This window comes from Phalangium opilio, unplaced genomic scaffold (assembly GCF_054372755.1).
Source record: "Phalangium opilio isolate 3A_F unplaced genomic scaffold, DU_Popi_V2 ptg000014l_1, whole genome shotgun sequence".
Taxonomy (NCBI): domain Eukaryota; kingdom Metazoa; phylum Arthropoda; class Arachnida; order Opiliones; family Phalangiidae; genus Phalangium; species Phalangium opilio.
Genome location: NW_028324149.1, coordinates 4,253,067 through 4,272,102, shown reverse-complemented (window position 1 = coordinate 4,272,102; position 19,036 = coordinate 4,253,067). Strand labels below are relative to the sequence as shown.

The window sequence follows — 19,036 nt, the reverse complement described above, 5'->3', positions numbered from 1 at the left end:
TTTACTTTTTTTTCACTGGCGTAACCGTATCGAGGTTTGTAGACAAATTTCGTGAACTGAAATTTGAAAAAAAAGACAAGTAAATAAAGATAAAGAGAATAAACACGAAGAACTTGGTTTTTTCATTATTAAAACCAGTGAAATGATATGAAAAAAACTTTAGGATCAAGTTTATCTTTTTGGTATTCCTTTAACACGTGTTTTTCCCTCTTTCGAATTGCGCGCGTTTTCCCGCCAAAACAAAGTTACATCTGTTGGGCCTGAACTGAACTGAACATTACTAGAGTGTCAAAGTGAAAATGGCTGCGCTCGTCAGAAGGAAAGGCTTTTTGCCCTCCGTCAAAAAACTAATTAATATCAGTAAATTTAGAGGAATTCGAACGGGAAACGTTTGCTTAGTGAAAGAAAGTAAGTAATATTTTAATATTGAATAACATTTTATTAAATTTATTTAGAAAAGGGTGTGAATTGTTCTTGTTTTGTTAAGCCTTGGCACAAAGTGCAATGTATGGATGGCGGTGTTTTTGATTTACTTACTCTGTTACACACACTGATTAACTTAATTAACGCAATTACGAACGGGAAACGTTTGCTTAATGAAATAATGCTTGTAATATTTCAATAATTAATAACATTTTGTTAAATTAATTAAGAAAGGCCTATGAATTGTTCTTATTTTGTTAAGCCTTGGCTTATGCATGGCGGTGGTGTTTTTCAGTTTTTGATCTACCTACTTAATTAACGCGATTAGGCTTAATTACTCGCGGTTATATATGTATTGAATTTCAGTTCAACACGAAGATAAAGGTGGAGTAACTGAAATAAAAGGAGTATTTGTTAAATCTCCCAGGGAAGGGAATGTTATTGAAGCCAAAGATAGGTCAATGGCTTGTCCATTATGTCGCCTTGGAATTGAAAACTTGGCACACACTGTAATAACACGAATCTTGTTACTTTACTATCGTATAGTAACCATTTTCCCTTGTTTAAGGATGTTCTTATCCTTTCACAATTCATGGACACGGAAGGGGGTGTTATCCCTCAAAGTGTAACTGGCTTATGCAATAAGCAACACATCATGTGTCAGGGTTTAATAACTAAAGCCCAAAAAGCTGGTAAAATCTAATAGCATCGATATAGAGCTAGAAGGCGGACGATTTTAACCAACTCAGAGAAATTTTAAACCAACTGGGGAAATTTCATTTTATAATGGAAATTACAGCCTTCTAGTTCTATTTAGTTAAATTCTGTTGAAACTATTGTACGAGGTGTTCAATCGCGTAGGTTTACTACCAAAGAAAAACCAAAGTGATGATCCAACAGCCAATGAAGGCTGGAGAAAGCCCAATACCTATTTCAAAAGTTATAGCACCATAAAACATATGGATAATCGTAGAAATGATAAAACTTTCAAGAAACCTTATTAGGAACCAATTGTAAATAATTTATTCCTAGCTCACTTAAAAATAAAATAATTTTTACACTAACGTTTCTTGGCTTATTATTTTCTTAGTTCAAAAATTGTAAACAACATATTCTTAAAAATAAAGTGAAATGTTTGCCAAAAAGATTTTTTATGACTTCTTTTATTTATTTGAAAGCTGTAAATAATTTATTCCTACGACACTGAAAAATCAAAATCAAAATATAAATTTTACCAAAAAATGTGTCTTAATTTTTTTCCTAGAAACTTGTCAGGGATTTAAGTTTTTCCTTAAAAAGTCAGGGATTTTCTTTGGTATATCAAACCATGATTGCTTCGAGAAATGCTAAATATGGGCCCAGGTGTAAAGAAAACTTAGGGCTACGACAAAAACAGGGGCCGAGTTATTAAGCAAAACATAAAAAAACAACCCCCTTCATAGGAATAGCATTACACTAAACTTTGGAGGCTCGTAACTAGGGTTCTACTAGAGATACAGGGATGTCCTTTGAGTATGTTATAGTCCAATTTGTCCCCCATCCAACCATACTAAAAACTTAGGGCTACCACAAACAGGCTTTGAGATATTAAGGAAAATGTTCGTCAACTTATGGTATCGTCTCACTTACTGTTATTATGTTACTTATGATTTTTAACACCCAATTTTCGAGGCTCGTAACTCTGGTTCAACTAGAGATACGGGGATGTCCTTTGAGTATGTAATAGTCCAATGTGTCCCCCATCCAACCATACTAAAAACTTAAGGCTACGACGAACAGGGGCCGAGTAATTAAGCGAAACGTAAACAAACAACCCCGTCCATTGGAATAGCATTACACTATACTTCGGAGGCTCGTAACTCTGGTTCTACAAGAGATACGGGGATGTCCTTTGAGTATGATATGGTCCAATTTGCCCCCCATCCAACCATACTAAAAACTTAGGGCTACGACAAACAGGGGCCGAGTAATTAAGCAAAACGTAAACAAACAACCCCCTCCATAGGAGGTTTAGTGTTTTACACTAAAAAAACAAGATGAAGTGAGCTCTGGTAAACAGTAATTAAAATGGTCATCAGGGATAAACTGGAAAAGTCAGGTATATTCAATATAAAAATTTCGTCCGAACTTTGACCCTATTATTTTTCAAAAAAGGGTAAAAGTACAAGTTTGAGAAAAACAATTGAAACTTTATTGTACACTTGTCTTCGCAAAAGCACCGTTTAAAAGCATTTTTGCTTAAATAAACCAAAAATTTAATGCGTATTAAACAATTTATTTATTTATTTGGGTTTGTTTGTTTGTTGTGACGTGTTAAGTGCTTGGGGGGTTTGTTTATTTATTTAATTTATACAACAATGCCGATGAACTCGAGGGTGAGGGAGGGAGTGGAGGGGGGGGGGGGTTGGCTAGCGGCGTATTTTGACCATTATAGAGTACGTCTTATATATAACATTATTATTATTATATATATTTCTTTAAACTAGTTATTACAATAATGATCTTGTACATTAATTAACAACGTCGGCTTGGAAGGCGCCAATTAATTAAGGTCTCTACAGCAAACACGTATCGAGACGCCTCCTTAATTCCTATTGGTCACTGTTTGCTTAAACTGAACTGAAATGAATCATAGCCCAATAACCAATTATTTTAACAAAATAATTAAGATTAGGTTAAAATGAAATTTGAGCTTTAAATTCCTACTTTATTATTTATTATTTATTTTTTATCTTACGGTTTCTTTAATTTTTAAGTCACGTCTTAAATTAAACTAATTACCCTTTAATTAAACAGCACCGTCATCTAATTAACAGTTGTTCTGGTGCAAATAACGCGCATTACGTAGTTTAGAAATTAATAGTTTAAAAATATCACCAAAAAATTTGTCAGGCGTAGTTACCATTCCCGAATTAAAATTAAGTTTTCACTATTTATTATTTTTTTTGAAATTACGGTTTTTTAAAAAAATTATTCATTTAATACGAAATAAAAATGATAATGACAATTAAAATAATTAACTTTAAATGATGACGTCACGTAGCTATTACTTAAAACTGTCTTCGAATATAATATAATTGAAATGCAGGTCTATTTATTTGGGAAAAAGGAACCACAAATTTCGAGCGTGGAATAATCTGATTAAAAACTTTTAAACCCAACGGAAATTAAATTATAAACAAATTTAAGTAGCCAAAATAATTAATTATATAACCAAATCAGGTACCAGCCCCTCGTAATAACGTTAATTACCAACTTAAAAACTATACGGGCCTTAAAATAATTAGAGAAATTTAGAAACTGAAAACGGCATTCAAAAACGAATTTAAAGAAAGATGGCGAATTTTTTTTTTTTTAAAGTAAACGTGATTTGAACGCAAAATTTGACTAGGAGTTGAAAAAAACAACCCTAAATGGAATTTGATGTATAGACGCCGAGTGCCTCAAAAAAAGGGTACTTTAATTGGTTCTACCTTTTTGAAACACCCTGTACAATAAGGGATATCATTTTCTAGGTTAAGGCCCATTTTTCAGATTAAAAACTTATTAAAAGAATTATGAAGTTAATTCTAACGAAATTTAGTTCGAAACCAGCGGATAACACGCCAAGATAAGTACCACCAAAATTGGCAGAGCTTTTATAACCCGATTATTTCAAATTTTAGAAATAGGTACATTTTCGTACAAAACAAACTTGAAGTTACGATAATGAATTTTTGAAAAAAAAATGGTTAAAACCCAACAAAATTGAACGCGAATATTCGTTTATTTATTTCTTTTGGTTTTAGTAAAAGAGAGGTATCAAAAAATGTGGCGGCGGATAATTTTGAAAAATGGAAGGATGCGCGCGCAGTTATAGTTAATCACTTTTACACTCGGATTAATAATCGTTAACTATTTTTCTGTTATACCCAAAACTTTTTTCACGTATCTAAGCGTTAACAACTTAAAAACATTAGTTAGTACTAACTAATGAATTACCATTTTTTTGTATTTAGAAGTCCTATTTTTATTTTTATTTATATATAAAGTTTATCTTATTATAACGCGCGGGAATTTTTTGAAGAGGCGACGACATCTTGATGGCAAAGGTCAATCAATACTGATCTAAAATTGAATGATCAGGGGGTCACCGGCCGATCATTAGCTCGCTCCAGTCACGCAGACAAAATCCGAATATTGTTTAAATTTGTTAGTGTTATTAGTTTTAGTTTTAGGTTTAATTTGTGTGTTTTCGCCCCCGATTTGTTTAAAAAAGATTTGTTGTTTGGGAAAATGAATCTGTCTTTTCTTAATTTTTTTTCTGATGTCTCGGAATTTAAATTTAATTCTTTTTAAGTCTCGGTATGATTCACAAAGTCTTGGCTCGTTGAAGCAATTCGTCTATGAAGCTCTGAATTAACAAAATAGAAATTAAGCAATCCTAATTAGACATCTCTTCAAAATAACAATTAGTCATTTAATTATTATAACTCCGCCACTCCAAATTACGTAATTTGTGAATATAGCTAATTAATTTCGACTAATACTCACTTCAATGGCATCTCTAGATTGTTTGGCGTCTGTTAGTTTTTTCTGTCAAAAGTTGAAAATGAAATTAAACTCTATTAATCTTCAATTTAAAATAAAACTTCAAGGGAGGGTGAAGTGGAAAAACGTGTTTTTCTTTTATCGGTTCTTCTACACATTATAAGAGCAGTCTGCGTAGCGAAACATTCAAGAAGTATCTCCAAATGATTTAAAAATTCAAATTAGGTTCAGATTTTAAGAACCTCTGACCAATCGCGTAAAGCCCTGCCTTCCTGTTCACAAAATTCCTGGATGTTTCACTAGGCAGACTGGTTTAATAATGTGTAGAAGAATCAATAAAAAATCATTCTATTTTCCACTTCACCCTCCCTTAATAAATTAAGGAAATAAGTAGGGTCAATTATTTCCTTTGGTTTTAGTTTTAAGTAAGCGAGTTTACTCTTAGCCAATCCTTTTTGACGGTGTCGGCTTCCATATCGAGTAATTCGTCCAAGTCTATTTCGACTTCGTAAGCGGAATCGTCCTGAAAGAGTTAAAAACAAAAATATATACTGAATAAGTAATATCAGGGATGGATTTCATTTTACAAGTAGGAATGGAGTCTAACGGTTAGTATTTTACTTCAGCTATTCCGACTCGCAGCCCCCCCCCAGTGTAGAGCCCCTCCCTCCAACACGTTACGAAAAGTTTAAATTATCTTAAACACTACGTTTGGATGACGTTGTTGACGGAGACGGTGGGGAAAAATACGTAATTTCTTTTTACCTCCGTCTGTCGCTACGACCCGCCTCTTCTTTCATACCCCCCCCCGGCGCGCCCAGATTACTCCGTTCTCCATTCCCGCTTCTAAAATTACATCTATCCCTGGTAGTATACAAATATTGTACGTGCTCGATTAAAATTTAATTCAAACTACAAAGCGTTTATTACGATGTATTATTAGGAATATTTTCGACGCTTATTTTGGTATACTTTTAAAAGTACTCTCGAGGCTGCTGGCCAGGGGCTATTTTTGGACGACAAAAAATCGATAAGGGTGTTATATTTTTAATAATAACGGAGATATAATAATCGTTAACGCTGATCATTGTTGACACTAATCTCCCAAAAATATCAAAAGTTCAAGAGCTTTCGAGTGGAAAGTTTTTAATAATAACGTCGCTGCTAAAAGTGTCCCTTTGTTTTACAAGAGCTTTTGCTTTATCGCGGAATAGTTCAAAGTTGACTTTTGAAAATATGAAATAAATACAAAATGTTTTAAGAGGGCTACGAGATAGCGAGCTGACCCTCGTTGCTGACCTTATATAAACCCGCGCAAACCCATAGAGAGAGAAAGAGAACTACTGACGTCACACCCTCTTACTTCGGTTCTGGCCACCATATTGGAAGTACTTATTCCGCGACTTTGGCAACCGCAATATAGAATAAAGACCCCCAATATTGACGTCACGTCACGTGGTTTATCTCCCCCAATATTGACGTCACTTCACGTGGTTTATCTCCCCCAATATTGACGTCACTTCACGTGGTTTATCTCCCCCAATATTGACGTCACGTCACGTGATTTCTCCCCCCCCCCTCCATTAACGATAAAAACCTAAAGTACGCTAAGACCGTCAATCTTCAATCTTTAGAACACGAGCTCCTTCTCGTAAACTGGACACGGTCACTGACTGGGCCCGCGCAGGGTAGAAGGCAGACACGCCGTCTTGGTAAAAAATCAATGTAGCAACCGTTAGCAGCAGCCAAGTGACCCGAGAATCATCATATTGCGTCGGAGGTTCCGAAGAATAGTCATCCATCCACCAGCACGCACCGCGTCAACCCTTAATGTCTCCGATACGCGGCGGGGAAAACCCCCCTTTATTCTTTCTCGACACGATGTGTCCTCTTTTAACCGTAACTTATAACTGCCTCCGATGAACACCACGGGTCAAGTACCTCCTTAAACAATAGATAAAGTTTAAAGTTCATTTACGATCAGAGGAAGTTTGATAATGGGAGACTCATTACGCTGTTAGGATTCCAGGCCTAATATGATGTAGCGAAAAATATATCGAGTTGCTAAAATAGAAATAAACGAAAATAACTTATGGATGGAACCTTTATCGGTCGTACTTTTATAATTTCTTTATCTTATCAGGGTTACACTCTGGTTTTATTTTACTTAATTACGCTATAGAGCGGTGGGGAAAAGCTCTATGCGGATAACGGCCGTAAACGGACTTACCCCCCCCCCCTCGGCTGCCAACGCGGAAATCTAATTAATTTATTATTTGCCAAGCGCATTCAAACCCCAAAACGTTAAGCCTAATTTCAAATTTGATTTCGTCAACTTCAAACAGAAACAATAGAAGAAACACAATTGATTACGCGGCTAACCCTATAACAAAAGAAACCACCGTAACCGACTTACGTATCATTAAATGACTATTTATGTCGAAACCAAAGAACCAGGAAACGCGTGGTGACCCCCTCCCCCCCTGATCTGAACCCGACGCTTCATCATACACCCCTTGTGGGAATATGACTAATTTACGATTTAGCTTCTTTATACGCTATGGTTTATATAGAAAGGTGATAGTACAATGGCTCCGCCAGGTGGCCAGGGTACATACTGTCGTGAAAAATTGTACGACATCTTCTTACTATAGTGGTAGTATAGTAGGTACTTTAGGAAATATTGAAAGGGCTTCTCTTTTTCCGTCATGGACATTCTGTCGCTCGAGTTGAACGCTTGGTTGACCAAGTGGTCCAACAGAACGGAATTAATTAGCTTTGACGACCTTCAAATGACCCTTTTATTATAAGAAAAGAGATACTCTCGTTCGTTGCTGTACGCTCTTAAAAACATAAGGTCTACCTTCGATATAATAATGTAGGGTCTAACGAAAAGACCGGCTTCGAGGGACTCTTATCTTATACCATACGTTCATAAGATATGTTCCATAAGTATGACGCTACCAGTAGCATTGCTAGGGTTTGAAATTTGGTGGGAGGGCCTTAATCTGGGCAAACTATTTGAAAGTTGTTATAGGAAATTCATAACAAAATTTTGCCACTGGACGCTACCAATACTTCGTAATGCTACTGAGAGATTTGCAGCTCGAGCTAGTTCGAGACACTTGGTGGTTAATTTTGCAGGCCATCTAGTCCTATTTACTCAGCGCCCAAGTCACCAGGCGTCGCTTTACCTCGAATCTATGACCTACCACACTTCGTGACAAGCTCTCAGTAACCAGTGACAAACTTATGGTGAACATATCTTATGAACTTTTGTTTATACGCGTCTATATTAGAAGGTTATTTGTTTGTTTGTTCGCTCGTTCTTTATACACACGGTCACAATTGGTTAATTTCCTCAATTTGTTTAAATCAAACAGACTATATACATCCGTGCATGGTCGATCATACAGTAACACTAAAGGAATTAATTAGGGGTCATTAGAAGCGTGGTTTATTTTGTTGAGTTAATTCTTCCCAAGGTTGGGACTTGTGGGGGGGGCTCAGGAGGGGAGGCGAACCCCCGTATCAATTAAACCCGTTAATGAACCTCCTATTCTAATAATTAGAATATTGTAGACTTATGATTAAACTGCATCGTTTAGTTGAAATTGAAAGTGGTAAGAAAATAAATAAATAAATAAATGAAGAACCACCACACAGATATTTGATAAGGGTGGACCCGGTTTCGAGTCCCTTGGAACAGCAACCCGGACACACCGTCATGCAGGTTTATCTTATCTATATTTCAACCTGTCTTTTAAAAAGGACGCTTTCAAATAATATTGAACTCGCGTTTCATTATATTTCAAGGCTAAACGTATCCCGAGGTGATATCCTTTTATTTTAATTGAGTTTTGAGAAAGTGAAAGTGTTTTAGGTGGTTTTTTAATTATTCAAAAAGCTCGAGTTTTTTTTCTTTCAATTCGGCATGCAGACATAACGGACGGTATATATAATTTAGATCCCTCCCGCGGTCTAAGGCTTATAATTACTAGTTTCGTTTTATTTTTTCGGCGGGGGACCCGACTAAAATTAGCCTCCTAATTCGTTATGTAAAGGAGATAATAAATGAGACGCCACCAACTTCGCTCCAAGGGGAATTATTAGATCCTGGGAAAATAACTATGAGTCGTTAATTACCAATCTTCCTAAAAAAATGTAGGTACGTTTCATTTTATTTTATGGTAGAAGAGACTTCGTTCCCAGACAAATTATTATTTACGAGGGAAATTAGTAAATAGATCATCGAAATTTTTTTATTACAGCGCGATTAGACGCAAATGTTTCTTTTAAATCATCGGCCCCAAGGAATTGTTACTGGTAATTGTAAAAAGATTTTCTTTAAAATTTTGTAACTAATTTTTGGGTTGCTCAAATTTCTTTTAAAAGGGCTCAATTTATAGATTGAATAACGAGGATTACGACAAAAATGGTGCGAATGTTGTAGGAATACGTGGGTGAAAGATACCAAGCTAAATATGCGCCAACTCGGACTTATCAACTTAAGTTAATGCCAATTTTAGGTGTTGGAGTTACAATAATCCCATGATCAAGTTATTCTCTATAAAATTGATATTAAAATCTCTCGTTTCGATTCGCAATTCGATTTAAAAATTAACTGAGTCAAAATCGCAAATGCGAACGCGTCATTTCAAGGTTAATTAGATTCATTTTTAAGCTATTTTACTAAAATATAAAACGAAGGCCTAGGCCTAGTAGCGAATCACTTGGAAACCTTAAATTAAATATGATTATATTATTTTGATAACAAAGGGTAGGCGCGTCGCGTGGGTCCAACTTAATTTATTAAAGGGTCGACGTTAATCATTGTTGATAAATTTGAAGAAAACCTCCCACGGTAATATTTCGAGAGCAATTTATATAGTGGCGAACAATTAAAATCACGCATGCGTGTAACCCGCGCTCCTCGGTTGACCCCGAACCCCGTGAATGCACGAACAACGAAAGGACAACCAAACCTTTACTTGTAAGAATAGAAAAAAGGTTTTTAATTTATTCCGAAAGCCGCAACCAGGAAACTATAGTAACAGCCGCGAACTTCTTCGCTTGGTCTCGCATTTTCAAACGCACCGTGGCGTAACCTCTTACAGGGGACAACACGAGTCGTGGTGGTCGTTTTAACAGCGCGACATATCCTTTTTTCCCAAACTTACGGGATAATATTATAGGGTTATGGGAGAGAAAATATTAAATACCGTCCCTACACGTTTAATAACATTTTGACTTATGTTTATTTCGGTCGCTTTTCGAAACTAATATCTCAGATGGATTATTATTTCTGTGGTTCGGGGCTTAATTGATTTTTACTTTTAATGAAAAACAATAATGGCCCCGCGAGAAATTCATTAAAACAATCTTAAATTAAAACGCTATACGCGGAGAAATGATTACTACGGCGCTCTTGGAAAAACCAAAATATTATTCTCTCCTATTATTAACATTATTTATTGCGCAACTATTCGTGTTAGCGGGCCACCACAAGTAATAAAATAAAATTGCTTTCGAGACGCCAGATTGACCGCCATTTGCTCGTAATTTACATTTTTTACTTTCATTCAAGAATAGAAGATATACAGGGTGTTTGCGATACGTCTGCCCTAAGTAAAGGTCGCGTTGTGTCACTTACAACGTTCACTTAGCGATCCCAAACATTGATTGTCCCCGAAAAACGAGGACACGAAGTAAGAAGTATCAGCCTTTGATGGTCTTCAGTCTTAGAACGTTACTGAAGCTTCGTCAGGCGGAAGTGTACCGTTAAATACGTAGAATTGCGCGTACGCTATTAAACTAATTAAGCTAATTACTCCACCCTCTTCCCTTTGTGTTAGGGACCAATGTTTGGACTCCGTATGTTCATTGAGACTCTTCCACACACAAAAAACACTATTTAATTTATGACTGACGTATCTGAAACACCATGTATTAGATTAAATAAAAATTGAGCTCGGAATTAGGTAAGGTACGCGATTAATAATTTGTCATAATTACGAGTTATTGTAGAAGAAAAGAAATATTGTGTGGGATAATGTTGGTAGGGGGGACAATGGCTAGTTTGAAATTCCTTTGAAAGTCACGTAAGGGGATAGACACTCCGAATCTCCGAGTTTATCCTCCTTTCCCTCGGAAGGACCGTTTGTAAAAGGTCAAGGATCAATCTTGGTATTGCTAAAGTCATCTCGAAAGCGATAGCGGGTGGGAAGAAGGGAGGAGAGGGTCATCTTTATTTAAGACCACATCCCTTGTCTTTCGTAAACAGTCGAAAGACGGAATGGAACCGTGGATGGGGGGGGGGAGGAACCCCACCGAGTCATCCGCCTCCGTTTGTCTTTTTTTACTTCCTCGGAACAAGGACATCTTTAAGTAACTAAGAACAACGTCTATAGACCCTCTTCAAAAGAAGGGGACAGAGTCCGGTGTTTAATCACCTTGTTCTCGATTGGGTTCGTACCTTTGATGACCGATCTGGCTTGAAGCGAGGACTTTGGGGTGACTCGGATGTCCCTATACTTAAACGAGTGTTTCGAGGAAAAACTAGACGCGATACCGAGGTCTCGGGGCTGCAACAACGTTCTCGGGTACTTAAAGGCGTTCTCCTTCCGATTACACAGTGGCGTCCACCGTTTAGGAAATTGCTATGGCGGCGAAATCGAAAATTCGGCTCTCAGCTGGCTTTACCTCGCCGTCTAACGAATTCTTAAGAATTGGTGGTGGTAGTGGGGGTTTTTCTGAGGTCATTCGAGTTTAGTTTCCTTATATTCCATCCGATTTGAACTTCCACTCTTAAACGAAATCATTGAAAGAGCTAACGGGAAAATTAGATTACACGCGCCCTTAAAACGACACAAGTCCCGCAATGTTTTGCCACCGATTTACAATTTGTTATGAGAAACATCAACAAAGTCGCTGTTCATTCAAACAGGGTGGCAAACGTAACGTTTTCTACCATTCGTGTAATTGGTCAAAGTTTCGAAAGAAAATTGAACCTCAAGCTCTACTTTTTCCTTGTTAAAGGTTGGACAAGCTCGAGTCATTGTCAGAGTCGAGCTTGTCCAATTTTTCAAATCTTAGTTAATATTTATAAACTAGATAGATATCTACCAACGATATAATACTCGCGAGACCTCTTTCTAAGCCCATTACCACGGCAATAGCAACTGCCGATTCCCCGATTAAACTCGAAAAAGATAACAATCTGATATGGGATTGGGAAATGGCCTATCGGCCTATCTGCCTCTCTCCGTAGGGAAAAGTATCGAGCCGACCGTTCTTTCGATTGTTATACTGTTTATTTTTCCCCGCTGTTGTGAAAAGAAGATTTGCGGGGAAAGAAGGGGTTTGGGGCTTAACTCGGTTGATACCTAAACGGGGCCCACACCGACACAAACGCCCCGCCCCGTGCTGGGAGCGGCGACTTTAATCCGAGCTCCCATTTCATAAGCAAACACCCTCCGCGCACCAATATATCACTTTACTTTTGTTCGCCTCGATCGGGGAATAAGGGAAAAGGATTCAACCTTTTTTTAATTACCCTTTATTGTACAGGGGGTTTTAATTAAATGGCGCAGTCTTTGGCTCTAACTGAGTTCTGGAAAGTGGCCCAAATCAGAAATACACTGTATAGAAGATTTGAGAACGATAATTTTGCGTGACTTTGAGTGTGTGGGTCTTTAATTATTCATAAAATTTTAATTCATTAATTAAAAAAATTATTAATTACTTATTGCGAAAGAAGTACGTGTTGAGGATTAATTTAAAACTTTTAAAAGATAAAATCCTCTTTAACGGAACTCGAACGGGGCTAGCTTAGCGAAAGAAAGAAACGGATTCTTTTCATTTCCTCTTTTACGGTTTTCTGACATTGAATGCAAATGAAAGACCGTCGCGAGTGCGTAGGCGAAACCAACAGCCCCGAACTCAGACCGGGCTAGGTTCTAGGGCCTTGTTAATTGGACAAGGGGGGGGGGCGCCGACTTAAAGTCTGCCAACCTAATTATGACTATTATACTCGACTTCTTTAAAAATTGGGTGTACTTAAGTGTCCTGGTGGGACCGCCTTAGCTAGAACACGAGTTGAAAGAGATGTACAATGCGTTATGTAAGGGAGGTTGGGAGGGCGAAGGGGTTTGAAGTAGTAGCGTTACTTTTTCCCCGTTTTTGGGCAAGGTGGCGGAAATGTCGGTGCCCATTAGAGCTCTACTTGATGGAAAATAAGCTTGATATGAACGTAACGCATCGCGTATCCCTTAAAACTGGTAGTACAACTTTTAAAATGATAGGTATTTGGGGAGGATTTAGCACCAACTTACCGTGCATCTATAGAGGAACTGTAGTTGTTCGTACATCCACATTTCTACTCGTAGTCTCTTCTTGATGAGGCTCATCTGGTGTTGGCCGTACTTGGCCGTCAGGTACTTTTTCTTGCGCTCCTGCAATTCGTCTTTATCGTTTTCGAAATTGACGTGCAGGGACGACTTGGGGGAACCTCCCGGTCCTTGTAAACCCGTCCTTCCCGGACCCGCCGTGGCCGGTGATGGTCCCGAAGACATCGGCTTGGCAGAAGCTGCCGGATACGCCGAAATACTACACTCCATGTCGACACCTAAACCAGAGACAAACGTGTAAACCTGAGATAAATGTCTTTGAAACAATCGCCTTCCTCATGTACAATGAATTGTACAGAGGGTCATCAATTTTGAGTCGTACCACTGTACTTTGGAATACCCCCGTTTAATTTCGCGAGCCCAACGTATCCATTCTTGGATCATTGACAATAATTGTAGATATTTATTGGGGCGTAAACCGGCTACCGCCAAGAAGAAGGTAAAAGGATTTAGTGTTTCGTTGCGGGATATGGCCGAGCGAGCTTCCCTTTTTGTTATAAATATTTCGGTAAAACAAATTGGCATCAAAAAAAGGGCGTAGGTTGAAATTACTCGTATTGGCCGCTTCCTACGAACGGCGTTTACGATGTTAAAAATAGATAAGGTGAAGCTATACGAATCTAGCCCGCGCGGATAATCGTTTCTATCGACGCATGAGTAAAAGTCCGAACTGACTCATTCATTAACGCCCAAACCCGAATTGAAAACTGAAACTAGTTTCGCCGGAGGCGCCGGATTACTCTTAAGTAGTATAGTAACTACGCATCTACAAGAGCGCTTTTTCCTAATGCATTTTCGTCTTGAAAAATGAGATATTGAGAAATGTAAACCCCCTAATACCAAAAGTGTATAGATATAAAAACAAAAAGTAGCCTACACTTCGTTGAAAGTTGGTCGTGCCATGTGATATGAGAAGCTCTCCGTTTATAGAGAGCTTGGGTCAGGGATAGATGTAATTTTAGAAATACGAATGGAGAACCGAGTAATATCCGGGCGCGCGTCAAAGTCCCGGACCCCCTTCCACGGGACGGGGGGGGGGTATGAAAGAAGAGGCGGGTCATAGCGACAGAGGTAAAAAGGAATTACGGGTATTTTTTGGCGTCCCGGTCAGCAACGTCATCAAAACGTAGTTTAAAACTGAGCCAATAAAATAATTTAAATTTTTCGTTATTACGTGTTGGAGGGAGGGGCTCTATACTAGGCTATGAGTCGGACTAACCGTTCTCCATTCCTGCTTCTAAAATTAAATCTATCCCTGGTTGGGTTAATTTCAATAATCGGGTCTCATTACGAGTTAACACGTTTCAAGGCGAATAATTCAAAAAAGTCAGCGCAAAGACACCAGTGGCGGCTTTGAAAGGAACCCTTTAAAACAAGTGTGGCTGGCATTAAAGAAGGGCCTTGAAATGAACGCGTACTCGAGTTTGGCGTTATCGTCACGCGTAATAATAATGGGGCGAGTTTCCGCGTATTTGAAACTACGCCAAAAACGAAAGTATAACGCCATGAATTTGAAATAAGGATAATGACGAGAAAACCGGATGGTTTATATTTAAAAAAAAAATAGAAAATAATAATAATGTACTAAAAATTCTGGGATAGAAAGCGCACGCTTTTAGGAAATGTTTATTTACAATTGGACAGTTAAAGGATATGATTTCGTATTATTACAATTGATTCTTTGTTGACCGCGCTGAACCAGATTCGTAAATAAAATTTTTACTGTATTTCCTATCCTATAAGATTATTTTAAAGTACTTTCATCGTCATTGGGTTTCCTTAGAAACGGGAAACGACGTAACGTATGCGTTGTTGCTAGCACCGTAGTGTCGAGATTATATAATACAGAAAGCCGTCGTCGCGACGGACTTACTAAGCCTCTGCGAGGCAGTTATGCAAATTAATTTGGATACATCGCTCGGAGCACGAAGATACCCTTTCTAAACATAATACTGAAAGATTTTCGCTTGCCCTTCCCCCTCCCTTCCCCCCAGGGGCGACAATAGAATTGTATACACGTTTCAATTTTATAGATCAATACTGGGCTCAAAGTGAAAAAGAAAATACTGGTCTCAAAGATGTTTCTGCATGTACCAGTAGTTTTGGGTTCTATTTACTTATAAATAATAAATTTCTATAGAAACAACGCAACAAAAAATTAATTTGCTAGAAAGCTTTTTCGAAAATAGATGTTTATTACGCTTTTCTTTAGCTTTAAAACGCGACATGCGTGTACAGGGTGTTCTAAACCTTCAGTGACTACCGTAACTCGTTTAGGGGGTGCTACCTTGCGGGGGAAAAATGCCATAGAACATTATCGACCATAGAAACGTCAGTTTTACCACCCTGTATTAGCAATAACAGTGTCTTTATGATCTGACACAAAACGATTTGCGATGGTTAACTTAAGAATGTGACGGAAGTCTATTGAATCTTAGATAATCAAAGGCAATTTAGTCAGGTTTTTCTTGGTAAAAAGAACTTTTTATTTTTATGGAATTTCTCGCGGCTGGATAATTAAGCGGCAAAGTGTTTTTCATAAACCATCTCTTCTGTTTATTTTTTTTCTTTTCGATGGCTTTTGGCTTTGAGCCATTGAATGGCCCACCTAGCTTTTCTGATTCTAACTTAATTGCCAAAAAAATTAATACCGAAAAAGATAAACCCGCTTAGTAAGTTTGATTTAATTTTGTTGATTTAAACGAATGGAAAATTGGTAGGCCTAATTATTTTTCAAATTAATTTTTTTTCAGCGTATCTTGACAAACATCCCGTACTTCAAATTATTGATCAATCTACGAACTAAACGGAGATTGAAATGAAAAGAGTTATTTGGTTAAATCATAAGTTTATAAGTGGTACGTTCTTCCATAAGTATGACACTAACAGCTCTAGGGAGAACGACGGAAGCGAGAATTGACTAAACTCGGTAAGAATTGCAGTCCATCTAGGTCCTATTTAGTCCGCATTTCTAAGCCTTTGACTGCAGCACCCAAGTCACCAGGCGTCTTCGCTTTACCCCGAATCTATGCCCTACCTTACTTCATGACAAGCTCCAACCAGTTTCTAAGTTACCAGTGACAAACTTATGGTTAAATTTAAGGGGTCATCCGTAAAACACCCCGATGTTCTTGATTTATTTGTTTAGAAAGTGTGGTAGAAGGCACCTCGCTTGGGTCCTGTAATAAGCCTATATGGAACACCCTGTAGGTATGTCTCTCCTCCCTCCCCCAAATCGTGGAATGACTAGGTTGCTCGTCTACGGCCCGGCCCGGGAACCACGGTCAAACGAGAGTTTAAGGCGAACAACAAAAACTGGTCGCGTATGGTGGATGGTGGCGCGAAAGACGCGTAATGTAATGTTACCTACGGATGGTGTAAGGTTCTGTTAGCGGCGGTGTCATCATCCCATCCCATCCCCTAAAGTGAATGACCGCGTTCAAGGCGAGCCAAGAACCACGCACCATCCCTCTTCTCCAGGGTTGCGTGGCCCTCTCCATTCCGGCTGTTCCCTTTGAGTATCTCGCGACTTGATTCGAATAAACACGATTACAATTGATGATATACGAGTAATGAATTAATAAACCTAATCTAACCTAACCCCCGGCCGGCCTCGGGTTATTAGCTCGAACTTGCCCTTTGTTATTACCAACGCGAATCTAATCAACGCCGTTCGCTTTGCAATATTAGATTTGAATATTTAAATATTAACAGATTTAGGTTCTGCCTGAATTTCATAGTGGAAAGAAAGTAAATTGTAGCTATGATATTTTGAGCTTCGGAAATGTGGAAGCTAACCACAATTTACTCGAGTCATTAATTATTATTATTATTAATATTACGCGTTGACGGATGAAATTGATTCGCTGGCCATAATTAGTTATTGGCCAACCGAACAAAGGGGTTTTTTGTCCGCATCAGTGTAAAGCTCGTATTACACCACTACAACCGGGCAATTATTCAAAATCCAATACAGACGCTACCTCACACATATAGGCTGTGTTAAAAAGACTGCTCTTGAATTACGTCTGGCCGGCAATTACTTAGTTTTAAAATTTCAATATTTGTCTCGACTATAAACTTTGGAATTATTAATATGGATTTAATTACGGCAGAGTTCCAAATTCTTTCGCCGCCAAGTTTATTTTTATTTGAAAATTAAAATATTTCTTCGTTAGAATCTACTAAAGGTTATATAAACGGGGGTATTGGTGACCAAAAGCGACACTAACTCGTCGCCATTCTTTGGCGTATTGCCACTCGAAAGTGTCCTTAACAGATTTTAGACTTTAAGAAATTGGAACCGATTATCAATAAACGATGAACTGATCTGGCTGGTTTTTCCGTTCCGAATATATCGATTACGATCGAGTTATTGAATTATAAATCACAAACGCGAAAGGAAAACGCAAAATGCGCAAATCCTACCTGAAAATTGTGAAAGGTCCTTGGATAAATGAACCACCGAAGTTCCACATGCGCTTTAATTTAATATCCTCAAAGTTTCGTTTTTGTGTTTTAAATTTACACGATAATTATCGATTTTATTTATTCGATTTCATTCGATATTTATTAAACGAGAGTCGGTCTGTTTTATTGGTTTTAAGACTTTTAATTTCGGCACAACAGCGGGCTGTATCACTCAAGGTTGGAAACGGTGTAATGGCCGTGCGGGCGCTACACCAGGATTCCCCTATCGCGAACGGGAGAACCGGTATCAGGAAAATACTCGTAACAGCACGCATGCGCGTACTACCTTATCTACAGCGCTCTCTAGTTGTCATAGTGAAGGATAAAGGGTACTTTTGCCGCGAGGAAACGGAGCGAATCGAAAGTGCTCCCCCTGTCTTCCGTTCCTAAGTTCCGAGAGCGATTAACGTTACGTCAGGACGCGAAACGCCGCTCTCTCTTCCCCGCGACATTGCCTTTGTAATTAGCACCACATTTATGCCACTTTTTGGGCGGCCATTTTTAAAGATGGAGGCTGTGGGGTGGGGTGTTCAGTCGATAATTTTCAAAAGTGGTTATTCCCAAAGGAAGGTCTAGCGTTATCATTTCTGTTTTGTTCTTTTCCAAGATGTTAATAACAAATTGGGAGTCCAATCTTTCTTAGTTAATGCTTAAATGAAGGTGCCCGCAAATTTAACACCATCGCGTCCAGCTTCCTAAATAGCTAAAGCAATTATCATTTTGTCAGTTAGTTATAGGGGTATAGATGTCCTGGTGTAATTTAATTTGTCTACGTCTCGACTTCCGAAGTCCGGGTTACGTCTGCGAGTGCCTGATAATATGGATTTTTTTCCGGCCCCCCTACTTCACCCCCTTAATCCGTTATAGACCCTTTCGATCTAAGCTAGCATAAACCAATACCCGGAGCTTTGGTTCTCAACAGCGTTAAACAGTACCTAAAACCGTTCGAAACGTCTGCCCGAAATGGCCTATTATAAAGTACTCGTCTCCATGGCATTCAGGCTGAAAACCTGGTGGCTGAGCAAAGCTGGTACTGGGAATTTAGTCATTGACCGGTGTCCCTTTTTTTGGCCAGGGTTTAGCAGTCGCTGCGAACAAAAACATTAATAACGCGATTGCTAAATCAGGAACAATGTAGATATCGTACCAGTACGCGTTGTGATAACCGTCTCCGCTTACCCGCATCCAAATACGCCTTCATTTGT

At 38.3% G+C, this 19,036-nt stretch overlaps 2 protein-coding genes across 2 annotated transcripts; one reads left to right on the top strand and one right to left on the bottom strand.

Annotated features, from left to right (window-relative positions):
* The first annotated feature begins 291 nt into the window (after nt 1–291).
* On the top strand, nt 292–1,487 carry mRpS18A (mitochondrial ribosomal protein S18A). The gene is made up of 4 exons (XM_089865450.1): nt 292–408; nt 790–932; nt 992–1,115; nt 1,285–1,487. Exons 1-4 carry the CDS (start codon nt 300–302, stop codon nt 1,425–1,427), a joined length of 519 nt encoding a protein of 172 aa, XP_089721576.1. The 5' UTR covers nt 292–299; the 3' UTR covers nt 1,428–1,487.
* A 1,104-nt stretch (nt 1,488–2,591) lies between these two features.
* Nucleotides 2,592–13,571, bottom strand: LOC149705232 (protein phosphatase 1 regulatory subunit 14B). Its single transcript, XM_089865451.1, has 4 exons — nt 13,287–13,571; nt 5,393–5,476; nt 4,957–4,998; nt 2,592–4,816 (listed from the first exon to the last, which is right to left on the bottom strand). Exons 1-4 carry the CDS (start codon nt 13,569–13,571, stop codon nt 4,775–4,777), a joined length of 453 nt encoding a protein of 150 aa, XP_089721577.1. The 3' UTR covers nt 2,592–4,774.
* Between the last annotated feature and the right edge of the window lie 5,465 nt (nt 13,572–19,036).